The 17,451-nt window shown below is 45.1% G+C and overlaps 1 protein-coding gene across 1 annotated transcript in view; it reads left to right on the plus strand.

The window, feature by feature from the left end:
- LOC100748983 (LIM domain only protein 3) overlaps window positions 1-17,451 on the plus strand; it is a 74,419-nt gene that overhangs the window by 52,551 nt on the left and 4,417 nt on the right. The window contains exon 5 of the mRNA XM_003494706.4: window positions 11,839-11,995. Coding sequence (XP_003494754.1) covers window positions 11,839-11,995 — 157 coding nt within the window. The remainder of the gene's footprint in view (window positions 1-11,838; window positions 11,996-17,451) is intronic.

Genomic DNA, 17,451 nt, shown 5'->3' on the forward strand with positions numbered 1-17,451 from the left:
GCGGTATGAAGCGCGCACGACAGAATAATTAACGAAACATCAAATTCCGTTAAACGCGGGAAATTAATCGAGCAAACACGAAATTAGCTGAGGCGAACGGTAGATACGCGGTTGTACACGCGCAAAGATCCCAGCACACCTATATACGCTTCATATTATATACACACTGGCGGTCACACAGATACGCGCGTATTTGCGTTACGTGGCCGCCGATAAAACGATACCGAAATTGCCGCACCGCGGTGAATGTCGTTATAGAAATTAATGCGATTTCCCTCGGGCTATCTACCCCCAGCTTAGATTTACTATAACCATAATCGAAATATAATCGAGTGCATCCGCGATGCCAGACGCGTGAAACGCGACTCTTCGTGTGTACGCGCCGCCTATTCGTCCGTAGTCGTTGCGTTGCGCCTGTTGCGAATCCTGTTACGAAATTCCTTCCGATGCGTCATGCTGTAAACCACCGGAGTGGTTCGCAGCTTATGCGTGCGATAGTAGCAAACCAGACGTCCATCGTTCATGGTCGAGCCTCGTGTTTTACAAACATTTGTTTTCATGCAGCGGTGTGCCTGCACGTTTATAAACAACGCGCGGCGTGCCGCGAAATGTAATTCTTTTTCCCCTGTGCATGACTCGGCATGAGCCGAGCCAATTAGGGAAAACTGCGCGTCGATGGTCGCGCTGTACGCCTCTGGACGATATTACCGAAGCGAAACGATGCGAAACATGTTCGACTTTGTAATCGGACTCGGTCCTTGGGAAAATAACGGGAAAGCGTACCGACATTAGCCAACGATCGGTATGGGAAAATGGAGGGGAGAAAGGCGCGTGTACATGTAGATGGGGTTACGAATCGAGCTGATGTTTGCGTCAGACTCGAATGCTTTGTCGGTTGACAAACTCGACGTGTGCAACGTAATGTTAGACGGCTTGTGTAATCACAGAAACGCGGTCTACCCCTTAATAGGAAACTTCAATTGCAAATTAGTTCGTGGAACTATGCGACGAACGCTTTAATAGCCAGCATGTGATAATATCGGGCGAATTTACGTTTGTCCGCTAAGCAAATTCTTCGAAAAGCGGTGGTGGATGGAAGCGGGTGTGCCGTTGGTGAATCGAATACGAGAGCCAATAAATAATGAGAGCGCGGGAGATCGGCCGCGCTCTCGCGCGTGACCGTCGATAAAATAATAATTACCGGCGACAATGCGCCCGGTACAAATTGCCCGTTAATTTTTGCCGATAAACATTCGTAAGCCCGCGTAGAAGCGAAAACCGTATGCACGCGACGCGTAAATAATGGTGAAAATACGATCACGAAAAGCGCGTGTACCTCTACGCGGACACGTTCGATGTGCGAATGGCACACACTGCGCATATGTGTGCGTGTACCTGTGCACGACGCGGTCGAACGTGCGGCGCTGGAGGTTAGCCTCGGCGTAAATATCGCTAGACAATAATTTGGGGTGGTTATTAGCGATAATAAAATGCCAATTTATCGAACGATGCCTTTCCCATCAACATCCGCGATTTATAATCCGTATTCTCGATGCTTCGTCACGATCGCGCATCGCAACCACCCAATGTCCAGCTATTATTCACAGATGGAAAAAAACGTGTTGTTGTACGTTTGCACGCGTTTAGCAGAATCGAAGATTCAGGAATCGGTAGTTTTGTTTAAACGGTCTGTACGGTTGCTCGTTATGGACCGATAAGCCAACAAGGGTGAAACAACGCGGCGTCGACTGTCTCGGGCAGGTCACAATGAAACTAAGGCGCAATCTGAAGCCCCGTTTCTCTGTGACACATTGGTTTCTGAGTTACCGAGCGTCTGTGTCAGACACCCCGTATCTAGTGGGCTGCAATGGAGTTAGACGACTCGGTATAATATCACTTGTCACGTCCAACGTCAGTTCGGAAACCTAGACTATTCGGTTGCTATACGGTTGCAATAACACTGCCTATAGCTAAGCGAGCGTATAACTCGCGCCGTCCCCAACAGTCTGTTCGTTTGCTTCGTCTCGACAGTCGTAAAGGAAATAACATTCCTGAAATTTCCATGATACTTTCGAACCTTACTAATTACATCGCGTCTTAATACGAAAGTATCTTTCATCGAATATCGATACCTTTTACAAACCTTTACGACCGTTTTATAAAATCAAGGTAAATCGACATATCGCTATCGAATCGATAAGAAAAGATCTTTATAGACACGTCACAGAAAGCTAGATTACGATAATAGATGGGCGTCCATCGACGCAACTTTCGAGAGGAAGAAGGTGGTGCTGGGAGCAGCTTGCGACACGTAAACCTCATGGGTTCAGGGTCCCGTCCAGTGCATCAATTTCAACTTTACTCGCCGTCTCCCTGTTTTTAGAAGACGCATTTTCTTCCACTTAACTTTCCCGGCGATAAGGGCAAGCTCTACGTCGAGGACCTGGCGGCGACAGGACGAGAGAGAAAGAAGACCAGGGGTTCGCGTGCAAAGTAAAGTTGTTCTTTAGTTCGTTAGGTCGGATCTACCGACAGCCAGGGGAGGCTGCTTTTCCGCTTTACTTATGAGACTCGAAGGTGAAAAGATAACCTAGCAACATTATTCACCGCTGGAAAGGAGCTGCGGTTGTTACAGCTAGGTTTAAGGATTCGCCGATGGCAACCTGCTGACGTAATACAATTTGATCAGCCCTCGATCCCCTACGTTTCCCTTGCTTACATCGCTACAGATAGAAGATTACATCGCTGCAAAAAACTTCAACAAAATACAGTAGAAACTTGTTTATTCGCACTTCGTTTATACGAAGAAATTAATACTCGACTTAAAACGTACTACTTCAGTTACACGAATGTGTATCCTGACAACGACTGTAAATGTTTACGGAGTATCTATAAGGGATACTATATCTCGAATATTTTATATACTTTTGCGTATTATGTGCATTTTTGCATTCTCAAATTTTCCATTAATGCATTAGAATCTTCGGTATTCCTGTAGCGAATATGATGGTTTGTTCGCATCGAGAATAAATTCAACGTGTTAAAGAGGAAACAGCTAAACGTGATGGAGAAGCAACTGGTCCGCTTCAGTTTTCCAAACATTATATTCCTTTTTACGAAGTAGTATAGGAAGTAGAGGGTGAATAATTTGGTTATTCGTCTTGACCTGTTCGAATGATCGATCCTGTACAATCTTCTAAAACATTTCTTCGACGATAATGTGACGATAGTAGTCGGACGATAGTCAATATTCCGATTCCACATATATTGTACAGGCACAGAACGTTTTTGTTTCCTATAGTTGGCACTGTCATTATGATCTCGTTAAAGAGAAAGTTTTGCACAGCTCATCACAAGGGTAAAAGAGGATGCCCAGGGGCCAGTCTACGGATGGGCTTCTGTTCGAGGGTACAGGATGGATTCGAACTCCCAAGGGTGAAATGGCTCATTCCGACGCACTTATCCGGCGCACGCCGTAGATAACCATAGATTAATGGGGCTTGGAGACTCGAAAGGCGACGGAAAGAGACAAACGAACGAGAGTCGAAGGACGACAGAAGGGAATGAAAGACCAAGGGCAAAAGCGAGTAAAGACATGTGTCACGGAAAAGAGGAAAGAGGAAAACTCGATCTATAAGAGAGGGCGTTATACCTTACTCGGCGTCCTAGCTGATTTATTGTTTATTGAGAAATATGGCCGTTACTTCGCTCCTAAGAATTAACTTAACTCTCTTCTTTCCTCCTTTCATTTCGAACGGTTCAACGAACTTCAATCGGAGAGAATGAAAAAAAAACTAGACGAAATACGAAACGGTTACTATTACTTTCACCATCGGACGAGAATCGATCAAAGAGAGAATAGCCGAACGATGTTCGCTCGCGAAGTTCGAGTCGGGATGAAATTTTCACCAATTATTAGATAATACTGTATTAATGCATCGCTATATATAGTCTTTGAAACTCCTGCAGCTTTACGCCAAGTTGATGGACTTTGCTTAATGCAAAGCCGACCCACAGAAAGGATTAGGCTAGCTAAGCCCGCTACCAGAACTCTATCTCTTCCTCTCTTACTGTTTCTCCCCTCTAGGATATTCAGGATATTCAGTTATCAAGAGCTACCGGTCAGAAGGAGGTACTGTTAGAAGTCAAACAAGCTGCCCTAAGCGAGATAAGGCTGTTAGTCAGACCTGTAAGTTATCGGATAAGGAGCTCATCCCGTGTTTTTCAAAAATAAGCGATCGTATTAAGGAAATTAACACGTACAAGTCCCGACAATACTCACGATTGACCATACAGTTCCTCTGTATGATAATAAACCACGGTTTACGCACACATTAACTCGAGCCAAGAAGTTTGCAGCCTGGTTCCTTGCACCTAACTCCGGACAAGATTTGGTAATTAAACCATGGCCTTTGCAACTTTGAATTATGCGTGTTCACGGTCCTACGCAGGAGAACTCCTAGGGGACCAATTTGTTGATTAAACCTTCGAAGCATCTTACCTTCTAATTCCAAGACCCTCTGCTTCTCAGCCACCATAGGTATTCCAGCTATATGTAAAAAGTTTGTCTATATTTCCAACTATTTTAGCATGGTTTTCATTGAAAAGACACCGTTGAAGAAGACCCGATCAACCTTACAAGAATAAACAAGAAATCTAAATCATCCAACGAGTTTCAGCCACTTAAATCGACTCCATGGATCTCTTTAATTGTGAGCTTAATTTTGGGGTTTACGTTCATAACCCTTGCACGAAGAGGGTCGCATTATTCTCCCGTGGGGTGCAATTTATTAAATCCGTTCCGGAATACGCTCGATTCGTATAATGCGACGCAGATTTCACGCTGGCGCATATAACAAGACGAGAAAGAACAACAAAAGTTAAACAAAACTAAAAACAAAGAAAAAACTAACGCCACGAAACGATCGAACGTTTGGCGGAACGTTGGCTTTCATCACCCATTTCCGTTACACCGTATCGCTTCGAGTAAATGACTCGCACGGACTGCTTTGAAATTGATTTTAACGACAGAATTAACATCGAAACAATCTACAGTTTTCGATAGAATTACGCGAACGATTTGGATATTTTCCAGCCAAATTACAGGAACGTCAACACCATCGCTGGTATCCCTGTCATCCACAATGCACAACTATGCGTCGAGGGCAATGCCGCTCTCTTTTCGAGTGTAAAATTGAATCAGCGCTTTTTAAACGTCCCGCACGCTTACTTTTACGCGTTTCGTTGGCGCGTTCCTGTACGTTTGATGAAAAACATAAATCGTTCGCTCGGCGCTCCGACATACGTGAAATTTTCAAACTTATCAACGTTTCTGAACAAAAGTAAAATATTCAAATACAAAATCGTCACAGTCTTTGTCTCGTTATCGATATGAATTATCCGAGATCGCGAAGAAAGGTCGTACACGTAGATCGATTCGTCTCGACCGTGATACTCGTCGATAGTCCAGACCGTGGACCAACTTGCCCGAAGCTGGCTCGTGAAATGACGATGAACGGAACCGAAACAAAACCTCGACAATGCCCGCCGGTTACACTTACGGTTTTACTGCTATAGCTGCTGGATAACTTCGATATTCGATATCGGTACATGGAAGATTTCGGAGTTGAAAGATCAAGCTTGTACTAGGCTGCTACGGGCTACTTCATGATAGGAAACTTAGGTAGCAGCGTAAGTCATGTTTAACCCGGTTCCCCTTAGTGGCACGTCAGCTCGTAAACCAAAGTGACTTAGCGGACCTCGGACATCCACTTCCGGTATACGCGGTCTCTCGAATGCGGCTGCTTCCCATTGGCCAATTCAAATTAGCCGGAGTTTATCTGGAATTATGGAGTACGGTAGCGTACTTCTCGACGATGCTCATCGATGAGCACGAGTACGTGCTTCCGAGCAGATCGATCGACTATGGGCCGCTGCCATAATTGGCAGATTCCCTCGTTATATTCACCAATTAAGTTCTCGCCTGGCTCTGCCAAAAACTGTTTTGTCAATTTCCAGCGGGCTGAAGGACCATCGCGTTTTGTTCGGCCGCCGTTGGAAAACAAACAAGGAAAAAAAAAAGGAAAAATCGATGCCTGCGAGCCGCAGGGGAGAGGACGATGTCTGTCCAAAGCGGAGTTTACATGCGTGCGTTGGACGCGTGTGTGGGTTCATGCCAGCGCATTATAGTTCGTTGCCGTTAACTGGCAATTATGCAGAGTGGAAGCTTAGCCTTCCGAAATGGGCATCGATCGTGTGCCGACTATCCATACCGTTATGCTGCCATATCCAGCCAATACGCTTCCGTGAAACGGAGATAATCGCGCGTCGAATCGAAACCGCGATTCCTGCGCCTTTCAACCGCTCGTCCTATACGAAACGATGGAAAACGTTGGAAACGCCGAAACGTTTCCTTCGATTCCGATGGTCTATCTTCTCTCATCGAAGGGACGTCGCAACAGGATCTAGAAAGACGGCGACGCGATCGACGAACATGGTTGAAGATTGACGAGCTTGCTTGGAACTCGATGTCAATTTCCAGAGATGAGAGCCCGCCAGGCTTTTCTCGCAGTCACCGGTGTCGCGGATGATCCTAGAGAACTGATAAGTACCTGCTTCAGGCGAACGGTAGATTTATTGCCGTGCTTGTCGGTCTAACCTCTCGCTGCCACCCTTCCCTCTTCAGTTCTATCTTTACCCCGTCGATCTTTCTCTCTTTCTCTCTGTTTCTCGTGTTCCCCCTCCCGTTTTCTTAGTATGGAACTTGCCCTCGTCTAGTTCCGCGACCGAGAACCATTCGTACAGCCTCCCTCTCTTCTTCCGCTTCCGACCAAAACTCGACTTCCGTTTTATTGGCGGAAATAATCTTTGATGTGATTGCGTTTTGCCTTGGAACTTTTTTCTCCAACCACGAGGGCGACCAAGCCGATCGATTTGTGATACGCGGACCCGATTCAACTTCAACAGCCGCCAACCGCTTTCGGCTCCGCATATTTACGATAATGCGTTCTTTTTTTCCCTCTATCTCTCTTTCGTCGGGACTCGTTACATATTAATACGATTTGCATTAGCATAACAGCGAACAATATCGGCGAGAAAGAACGATAGAACGATATATACAAGAAACTAAAGAGTTGGAGAAGTGGGAGACGAAAAATCGCGGTGATTCTTTCCCGTAAAGTAAAGAGCGATACGTAGCAATTGTTCGATAAGACAGAGGCTTTATAAGGCGTTCAAACGATGACGAAGGGACAGTGAACGTGTCGCATAGAAATATCGCAGTTTCATCCAGCCGATTCAACCCCTTCGAAGCAACAAAGCCGCGTTCCTAAAGGTATCAACGACCCATCGTTGTCTTAATTTCCTTCGTAATCTAGGTTATTAATATAGCTTAGGGTCGGCGGCGCGTAATTTCACGCCGCATAGAAATTAATAGAAAGACGAATGCTCCCTTCGCGTACTTTATAGCTGAATATCCACACGGAATATCAAATGAACCCTACATTGGTGGATTTCTATATTCGTTTTGGAAAATTTCACCAGAAAACTTCAGTAGAAAATTTCACTAGAAAATTTCATTAGAAAATTTCATTAATTTCATTCTTTAAAATTAACTACCAGTATTTTTCTTCGTTCGATAACGCGTTACGACATTCATCCTACTAATTAAAAAAAAAAAAAAATCGTCCGCTGTATTCGAAGTCTTGAGCCCATCGGTTCGACGTCGATGGGATGCGTGACATGACGTAGGGCCCGTGAACATTTCCATGTCAACGTGCACCGTACGGTCGGACAATGAGTCGCGGATTCGAGACGTCGCGTTGTGTATTATCGAGTGGCATTCCGACGCGTCTCTGCAGCGACATTTAGATAGCGACGTCAACTGTCTACGGGGGTAAATCTGTCTTGGAAGCAAAGGCAGCGCACTTCCCCCAAGCGCCACAGCGACCAGCCCTCGCTACCGAACCGAGCGAATTCACTTCTGATCGAATTAGCGCGTCACAGTTCCCTGATACCCCGACAGTCTGAATTAATTAACAGGAGAACGCACTAGGTAAGCAGCCATTATCGAAATAAAGCGGTCAGATATGAGGTGGCATCGCGGGAAATAACCCGAAGGATCCGATGAATCGTCAATTTTTGCTTGTATAAATTTAAGGTGTTCTAGAAATCAAAAGAAATGAAAAGAGCGAGTTTCGAGTGCTAAAAATACGAGTACTGGTGAATGAAAGAACAGAGTATAGAATAGAGAAAGAGACGCGTGTCTGTGACTTTTGAACCATACTCTTAATCTTTTTTTAAGTTGTATTGTACATGAAAATTATTATTACATCTAGTTATAGTTATATCTAGTTATTATTTTACTTTTCGGCATCATAATAAAAATCCCAACGATATTTTGATAAAACTAGTTACGATGGTGGCAGGAATTCTTACTGTTTCTTAAACAGACAAGACTACCTAACGTCATATCGGGAGAACGTCTCGACGCGAAGGAACAGCGTCTTGACTCCATTAACTTCACACTTAGCAGCACCTTAGAAACCCTGGTGTCGGCGGAAGATCTGATTAGGGGTTCGAGTCTCTGCTAAACGCGTTAGTCTCGACTGTAGAACGTCGAAGAGGGAGGGGAGGTGGAGTGTACAGCTCCATCAGGTGCTAGAACGGTAGCTCTGCGAGAAGCCGCTGGGGTGGGACGTTTGGAGGCGGGGATGGTTGTCTCTCCATAGTTTGATGCAAATTGAGTAGGAGCACTGGCAACTACCAAGAATGTAGACCCTTTCTCTGGCTCTTCTCTGCCGCGTAGGGATTCCGCGATCAAGTACAAAATTTATTCTCTGCAACCACCTTCTCGCCAACGTTGCACCACCTCCCACCTCCTAGTCTCAGGTCTTGACTACCGCCGAAGTGTTGCCTTTTGGGGTTTCTCATCCTACTGCTTCGACAACTCGCTCTGTTTGCCGACGAATCTCGGGAGCTTCCTCTCGACTTAGCAACGTTAAAGTCGAAACGCGGGGAACGGTTAACTGTTTGCAAGACAACCCCTTCGCAATCATCTCGTTTTCTAGTTTTCCTATGCGTTGATAGATATCAGGAAAAAAATTTCGAAACGCTTGGCTTCTATTTCTAAAGCTCTATGAAAGAAAGCTGTATGAAACTGGACTTCTTTTCCGAATACGACGTTGCCTCGAAATGACATTACCGCGAACGAGAACGTTCCGACGCCATTTAACGTCACTAATGCTCGAAGCGTTTAACATTGCACAGACGTGTAACGCGTATCTAGTCAGAAAATCACAACACCATTACGCTACGATCTCGTTGCTTCCATCCTTCTTCCTTTCTGTAGCTTACCATCATCATCTCGCTCTAATGTTCCCTTTTTATGGCGCACGATTCGAAGCTGCCCCCGGGATCGATTTTACTTCGCACCATGGCACTTATCGTACCCCGTTACGGTGGAGCATTGCTTTTTATGGCGGTCCATGCTAGATGTTCCGATCGCTCTTCGCTTCTCTCGCTATTTTCTTTCCCTCCCGTAACCCTCTGCTCTACCCCACGCGTTCTTCCGCCTGTTTCCCTGTCTTCTCTCCTCTCGACCGTTCGGAATCGCGGAATTAAAAGAATGGAAAATCGAAGGGTGATCACCGTTCGCGATGTCAGTTACGGACGCGAACAGATGCTATCTCAATTCATTTTTGATGACGCTAAATCATCCTGTCTGCTATCGATCGCGTTACGTATCGGAAACCGCTCTACGTTTCTTCGACTGAACGCAAAGTAAAGATCGTTGCTAACTCTGTCGCCATTTCCACGGAATTTAATAGCATAACCTCGGATGACATCATCGAGCTCGAGAATATTTAGCCCGAGGCAACTTAAAAATACATATACATTTGTTGGCCATTACTGGCGTTACGATTGCCGGCCAGGCTCGTTTCGAATGCTGCAAATGCTCTGCATATTCGTGCAAGTGGCCCGGGGAGGTGCTGAAAAAAATCACGTCTGCATTTACATAAGCGCCGGTATAAACCACTCGACAGAAATCCCGACATAAAACTCAAACAGGATCCCAGCACGGGACAGCACATCCGTTGAATACGCAATGCCCGTATGTACACAATGTACTGTCCCTCCCCCCTCAAAAAAAAATGCTTTTATTATTCACCACTGAGTTACGATACTAAGATACACCCCCTACGTTTACACCTACGAGAAGTTCACGCGTCTGAACGATGACTTCCCGTCATCTCCAGGCTTTGAGCTTTCAGCGAGAATCGAATGGAAACAACGTACGGATATTACAATATGTTGGAACGTGAATGCATAAATACGGCATAATCGCGACGTCTATGGTTAATAATTTGTATATATATGTAACAAATTTTCTTTTTGCGAGTTATTTGGAATTTTAATTGTGTTTGTCAAGACGGGATTATAAAGGAATTTAATCGACTGTAGAACAATCTGCTCTATTTTCTATGTCTGAACGATAATATCTTTTATCTGTCTTTGATCACGCTCTCTTTTATTTTGCGGTGTAACAATCTTTCGTTCTTCTCGTCCCGACAGCCATAAACGCGCGAGCCGAGAGAAAATTGAAATACACGAAGATCACGCAGTGGACAAATCTTAAAATTCGTCGCAATAGTTTAGAAATGTTAACAATCGTATTTTACGATGTGAATGGAATAAAAACGCGAGGTAGATAACGGAATTAAATAATAAAGACAAGAGCGTTTCATTCTTGGAAGACAAATCGCGGAAACAGGCTCGTCATACCGCGGTCGATACGAAGTACGTATAACACTCTGAGAGCGATGTTCACGGCACCTGACGAGAATATCAAGGCGTCGCGGTATCCTGACAAAACGATTTTCGAGTCCCTCGTGGATCCTGTGAGGATCTATTGTGTTCGTTGGAAAGCAGCCACCCTTCGTGATCCTCGTTTTCCAAGGTTCTTTAGCATTTCCGGCGTATCGCCCTTTATGCGGACATCTAGAATTCCGCGCCCCGTTCTCTCGCGCGGTTACAGAAAAAATTGACTTTTAAGCCGGCAATAAAAAGGAAAAATGCGAAATCTTTGATTTTAGTAGCGCCTCTCCCACGCGTCTCTTACCGCCCGTCCGGCGACAGTTGGTCGATGCGTATAACCCTCGCGGCAACCTTATTTCTCTTATATCGCAAGCCAAGCACGTTCGTACTTCGCCACCATTTCGAAATCTGCGTTTCTGTATATAGCGTACATCGCGTAGGATCAGTAGAAAATACCATGGATTTCATTCGTTGAATTTTAAATCACAGTTACCTGCGCGTTATCAAAACTCAGTCGAATTATACATATAGATGTTCCGTGGTTTACAAGCTTTACAATGTGGATGCGTTAAAAATGAAACGGCCGTGGCGACAAAGTAAATGCTATTGGCGGATCGTTGGAAAAGACTTCGATTCCGGTATTCAACGTCTGCAAGGGGTGTGCAGGAAAGAAGGTTAGAGCAGAAATGGACTCGGCGGTAATCCAGGTACGACGTAGCGTCTGCGAATCGAGTGGAAATTTACATTTAAAGGACCTCGAAGACACTCTCGGAAGCTACGGGGTACCGGTGGCGTTTCGCTGCCTGTTTTTATTTTCTCGCAATTTCCTCGACGGAGCAGAACGGAAAACGGTCTTAAAAGGAATTAGCACGCTTTACTACTCCGCCTATCTCCGACAACTCTCAGCCGAAATTTCTTCAAACCTCTGCCATTTCCCAGCCTCGTCATACTAATCCGCGCTACTCTTACTACTTTAACGAAATGCCACTCCGTAAAAATAATTTCATTTTTCTCTGTTCCTAGATTCTGTATAGGCGACAAGTTCTTCTTGTGCGAGAACAAAATCCTGTGCGAGAGCGACTACGAGGAAAGACTGGTTTTTGCGAACATGGCGGTGCATCCGCCATCGACCGCGACTCTGGCGCACATCAAGAGACAAGTGATTCATCTTCAACCACAGGTAATTAAACGCTTTGAACATCGAGCATTCGATACTTTTCAAAAGCAGCGTCACGCGTAGCGATCATCGATTACGCTTAGTCCCGCGATCTACATAATCCTATGGAATACCAGTTGACATCCTTTGACAGCGATACCGCTATAAACGTGGTCGATATCCCTGTTCTGTCGCAAAATATGTATGCTGACCGTGCAAGCGTATCGCTTTCACCCGCGCGACGCTGTCCACGTCGCTGCTTCGAATCTGCCGGAGATTACGATGATCGGATGTTTTGGAAGGTTCAAAACTCCTTAAGACGTAACCCCTTAAGGTGGGTTAAAGTGGCAGGTCGCTCGTCCTGACCCTCTCGACAACAAAGGACTCCCTCGGGACTTCAGCTATGCTTTACCATCCCGCCATCATCTTACGAGTTAGGATATCGCGTGTCCTTATTAATTAAGCTCGTCCGTTAAGCAAGCCTCATCGCATACCGTAACTATCCATCCTCTTCACGGGGACTGGAACGTGCGAAAGAATTTACTCTTTGAATAAGGATTTGACAGCGTCTTAAGTGGAATTACCCAGCTGAAATTCGTTGAAGAACTCGTGCTGCCGTCGTCGCGAAAAATGTCCTCCGGAACGAAACACCAGCGAGTATTTTAAGCGCGTTGATCGACAAGAAATTATACAGAATTTTTATCCGTAGAGTAGATTCTTCGATATATAAATACGCAAAGTTTTACCATTTTCTATGGATAAAAGATAAAAGCAATGACTCTTCTTATCTCGATGATCATAGAGGGCTACTTTGCCTTGCAAGTTGGAATTTTAAGCACGTTGATGGATGAAATGAATTTACGAACAATGTCAGTCTACTCCTTCTTTTATAAATGAAAGATAAAATAGAAATTATTATTCCTTAGATAGCATAGAAAACTACTTTCCATTTACAAGTTATTTGGAATTTTAATTATGTTAATCAAGACGGGATCATAAAGGAATTTAAACGATCGTAGAAAAATCTATTCTATTTTCTATGTCTGAACGATAATATCTTTTATCTGTTAAATGTCTAAAGATATGGTTGTCTTCCGATAACCATGGCTACTTTCCAAGTTGGAATTATAAACTCGTCGTCTAGTTAAGCCGTTTGGGTTTCTTGATTATCTTAAGACAACAGTCGTGCTTCGAAACAGTACCTTAAGCCCTTACCGCGGACCTCCGCCTGTCTGACCCAAGGTGGATCCGATCTACTTAATCCGATCTCCGTCTTGCAAGGATGTTTACGTCCCTCTGCATGCTTGCGTCACGTACCATAATTTACCAAGTGCAATATTTACCGATCAACTATCGTCCGACTTGTCGTTATATCTCGTACAGGAGCCACGATCGACGACGTGAATCGGCACGATAATACACATATTTCCTTTATAAAACTCGCATAACACGAGCTACGAGAAAAATAAACCCATTACGCTTGTAATTTTTTAATTAAAGATCCAGATTTCCTCCTAAATTCTCTCTCCAAACTCGATCGTGTAAAATTACTAAGCAAATTTTGATGGTTCAACGTTTTCATAATGAACATCCTGAAGAGTATAGAAGCATAGCGATACAAATCTACTACCACCGTAAATACCGCGCAATAATTATTTTAAAATTGTAAATTCTAAAATCAGATTACCAACACCAACGCTTTTCTTTGACAACTACTTCATTTTTAGTAAGCCCTGTCTTAATCCTGTCTATAGAAGAAACGATTCGCATAATTGCTGGAAAGTATCGTTAAGGAAGTTTCAAGACAAACTTTTAAGAGTGGTCGAAGAGGCTAGATTGCCGGTGCACACGCTCGAATTGTACGCATGCACAGAATAACGAGGTCCCCAAGCCGATGATATCAGACTCGGCAGCGTGTACTACTTATAATATGCAAATTTTCTCCCCTTAACCGTTCTGCCGGGGAACTACGTGTAATTCAGGGGTTGCTAACCCTTGCGACTCTATTTCTACACCACGTAAGTGTTCATGTTCTCGAGCGGTAGCCTACTACGCGCGTCCTTCGTTTCCGTATGCGTGGTTCGTTCCTCGTGCGTGAGTGTTTAGTTCAATTAATATCGGTTTGCACGTACGACTGGTGAGCCAAAGTGGCAGGGCGCTGTGGAATCCGCGTGTTGGACAGAAAAACCAACGGTGGCAAGGAAACGTCACAAGGGAAAGAGGAATTACGTGCGAAAGTAGAACTGCTCAACGATTGTTTCTCACGTACTGGAAAGAAACGTCGCGCGCGACGTTGAAACGCGTAAATCGCGGTGTCCCGATCGCACGGGACTGAACTTTTTTCTTTCTTTTAAGCGACACCTGAGACGAGTCTAGGGTCGGCAATGAACACGAACGTAGAAGAGAGGCAACGTTGGGAAACCTGGAAGAAAGTAACGCCTGACGTAAAAGCGTCGCTGCATTCGTTACGCGATTTCTCAGGATCCTAGGATTTTTCGCGGATCGATGAGTCGGCTGTAATATCGATTTCATCCGAGGGTTTATGACTGAGGGTTATAAATGACCGATGCTGCGAAATAACGGTATGGCGGACTAATGCCAATAATCGACGCGGCATGCTAATGTAGTTTGCGCATCTATTACGTTAAGCCTGATGGATCTCTCTTGACATGTCGTTCCTGAAGCGTGAATACCTTCGATCGCAGAGAACACCCCGAAGGTGTCTGCCCCGGCGACATCGAGAGCCGTTCTATTTCCTCCGGTGAATGTCATTCTGACATTTAGCATCTGAATGGAAAAGACAATCGCCGAGACAGCTGGTCTCCGGCGTGAGTTTGACGCGGTAGATAATGTCAGGTAGCGAATCGTTTCGCCGCGCGTGTTTCTCATTAAGTGTCACGAATCAACGTGGCGCTAGTACGTTCAGATTGGAAACCAAGATTGTCATCGGCGATGCTAATTTTCCAGATTTACGCAGCTACAGATCGATTCGTTTTATTATCGTAATATCGATCGATGACGCGTCGTTACGGAGATGTTCTCAGAGGACGTTTCATTCGACTGTATAAAGATCGTGGGAACGGATTAGGCGGAAACGACGATCAACAGGAGTTAGGGAGGAAAGGATAGGATAATTCGACCCTTGGAACAGCCGGCTCGTTGGTGGAATTAAACGTCGCGACGGAATGCAAAGTGGTCGTGCTATCTCGACTTGACAAAATCAAGAGTAAAGAGGGGCAAAGAAGGAGGCGCTAAGATTCTTAAAAACCGCGAAGAGGGTGCGCATCCAGGCCGTGGCAGCTGCCACCCTTAACGCTTCTCCTTAAGCCGTGGCTATGGGAATGGCGAAGTTACCTCGGCCGAAGGAGGTGGAAGGTAGTTTTTCTGATTGCCTGAGAACGGACAGCTGTCCCAATCTTTCTCAGCCGAGCACTCGGCAGCCTCATCGGCTCTTGTAAATAACGCCTGACCGTGCAGCGTTTACGAATAACTCGAGCGTGCCAGGCGATCCTAGGTAAACCGGTAATGGAGGCGAAAAAGGGAAAGGAGAATGGAAAAAAATACGACGGTCATCACCCTCGATAAATTCAATTACCATCGTCCCTCGAACAACCGCTGCTCCGTTTCTACTTCTCTCTCCACTCTCCGCCAAGTGGAAAGAAAACGTCTCGTTGAAAAGAAGCTCGCCGTTCATCTATCAAACGTGTCACGCGGCTCTTTAAACGCGTTTAGGAAAACCGTTCGAGAGGGGAGTTTCTAATCGATTCGAGATCGCTCGTCTTTTTAAGGCATCCCGGCTAACTTCGTTTCAACGGCGCGATATCCCTTTCCCACGGAGACAACTGTAACGCGTTTAAAAATTGGCGAGAAGTCTTATTTTGATCTAATTTTCCCCTCGAGACTCGAACGGAGAACGCGGGAACGTGGGAAAGGGATACGCCGCGAAGAGGTCGAGACGAAGAAAGAGAGAAGCCGAACGTAACGAGAAAGAGAGAGAAACCGAAGGGAAGGGAGTTGGAAACGATTATCTGAGTTTTAAAACAAACTCTCAAGTGTCTGCAAAGTCCTCTGCGAATCAGAGGGTCGAAGGGGGTGGAACTAGGGAACGGAGAAGGGGAACGATGGAGAAGGAGGTTGCGGAAGATAATATGCTAATGCCAAGACGGAGACTACATGGGAATTTAAGAGGATCAATGTGCAGTACGAGATTCGTACGGCGAATAAGGTATTACAACGTCTTCTATACTTCTTCCAGGCGATTAGACCCTCTAAAGTTCGCGGAACGTGCACGAGGAACCTGAATTAAATTAAACTTCCGAATATTCGTCATTCTTACTGGTCGTAAGTGTACCGAAGCATAATTCGCTGGGTGAAAACATTATCTACGAATCTACCGTAACGATAGAATTAATCTACTGTTATAATATGAATTCTTTTAAAATAATAACGAAGAAAATCGAGGGAACTCCTGTGAGACATCGGGCCCGTATACATATCGTTTTTGTTAACAAACGTATTATTAGATTCACGGTACTTGACTACATTTCACATAAAGCTTCCGCCTAGCCCTTTACACAATGCACGCGGAGAAAGCTCGCATGGGAAAGCCCAGCTTGCGAGCTTATGTGAGATTATGAGTTTAGTTACGAAACAACGGAACGCTACGTGGCCTCTACTCTCTTTTGTAACGATTATTACACGTAGCGCGTGGCCTTACCTGCGCGTTCACTTAACCGCGACAGAGAACTCAGCCATCGTCGAGTTTATTTAGACCGACAAAAATAGAACACGAGAGAGAATCGTAAAATATCAGTGGAGACGTTTTTACCGCCTAATAATGCAATTACACCTATGATAATATAATTTCACGTTATAATAATAACGACGAACACGTTTCCTGTTAATCGAGAATCGCTAAGCGTGACTCTGTATTTCACGAATAACTCTGGAAATCCCAAATGATGAAGCACATTAAGGAAATCCTACGCGATATAATAATCCCTGGTAAAATAGCCAGGTTCACGGCATTCTGTTCTAAATGATCCTCCTTCGATAAACGACGTGGCTAATTCTCATCTCGTGCTTCGGGCGGTGGATAGCCGGGCAAGGATCGTGGTACCGGAGCGGCGAATGGTGTAGAGGGTGGCGCTAATTTTTGCGCTTAAGAAAAGCAGCACTGTGGAGGAACTAGCTTGCACCTGGCTGTTTCCCAGCCGCGGGAGATCAACGGACAAATGACACGCGATTCTCGTAGCTCCCGGTAACCACCGACAACCCCCGACAACCCCCCGATGCTCCGCATTTACCGTCAGTTACAAACTGCCTTCACCTTCTCTCGTCGAGTCGCGATTAATGTCTTATTCGTGGCCGAGGCGTAAAGATACGTTTACGCTGGCGTAGGAAATTTCGCAATGGAGTTAATAAAAATAAATTGCCTACTGTCTGATGTACTGAATTGAAAGAAAAGCACGTGAAGAATT

The sequence above is a fragment of the Bombus impatiens genome, unplaced genomic scaffold, assembly GCF_000188095.3.
Source record: "Bombus impatiens unplaced genomic scaffold, BIMP_2.2 scf_3474, whole genome shotgun sequence".
Classification (NCBI taxonomy): Eukaryota; Metazoa; Arthropoda; class Insecta; order Hymenoptera; family Apidae; genus Bombus; species Bombus impatiens.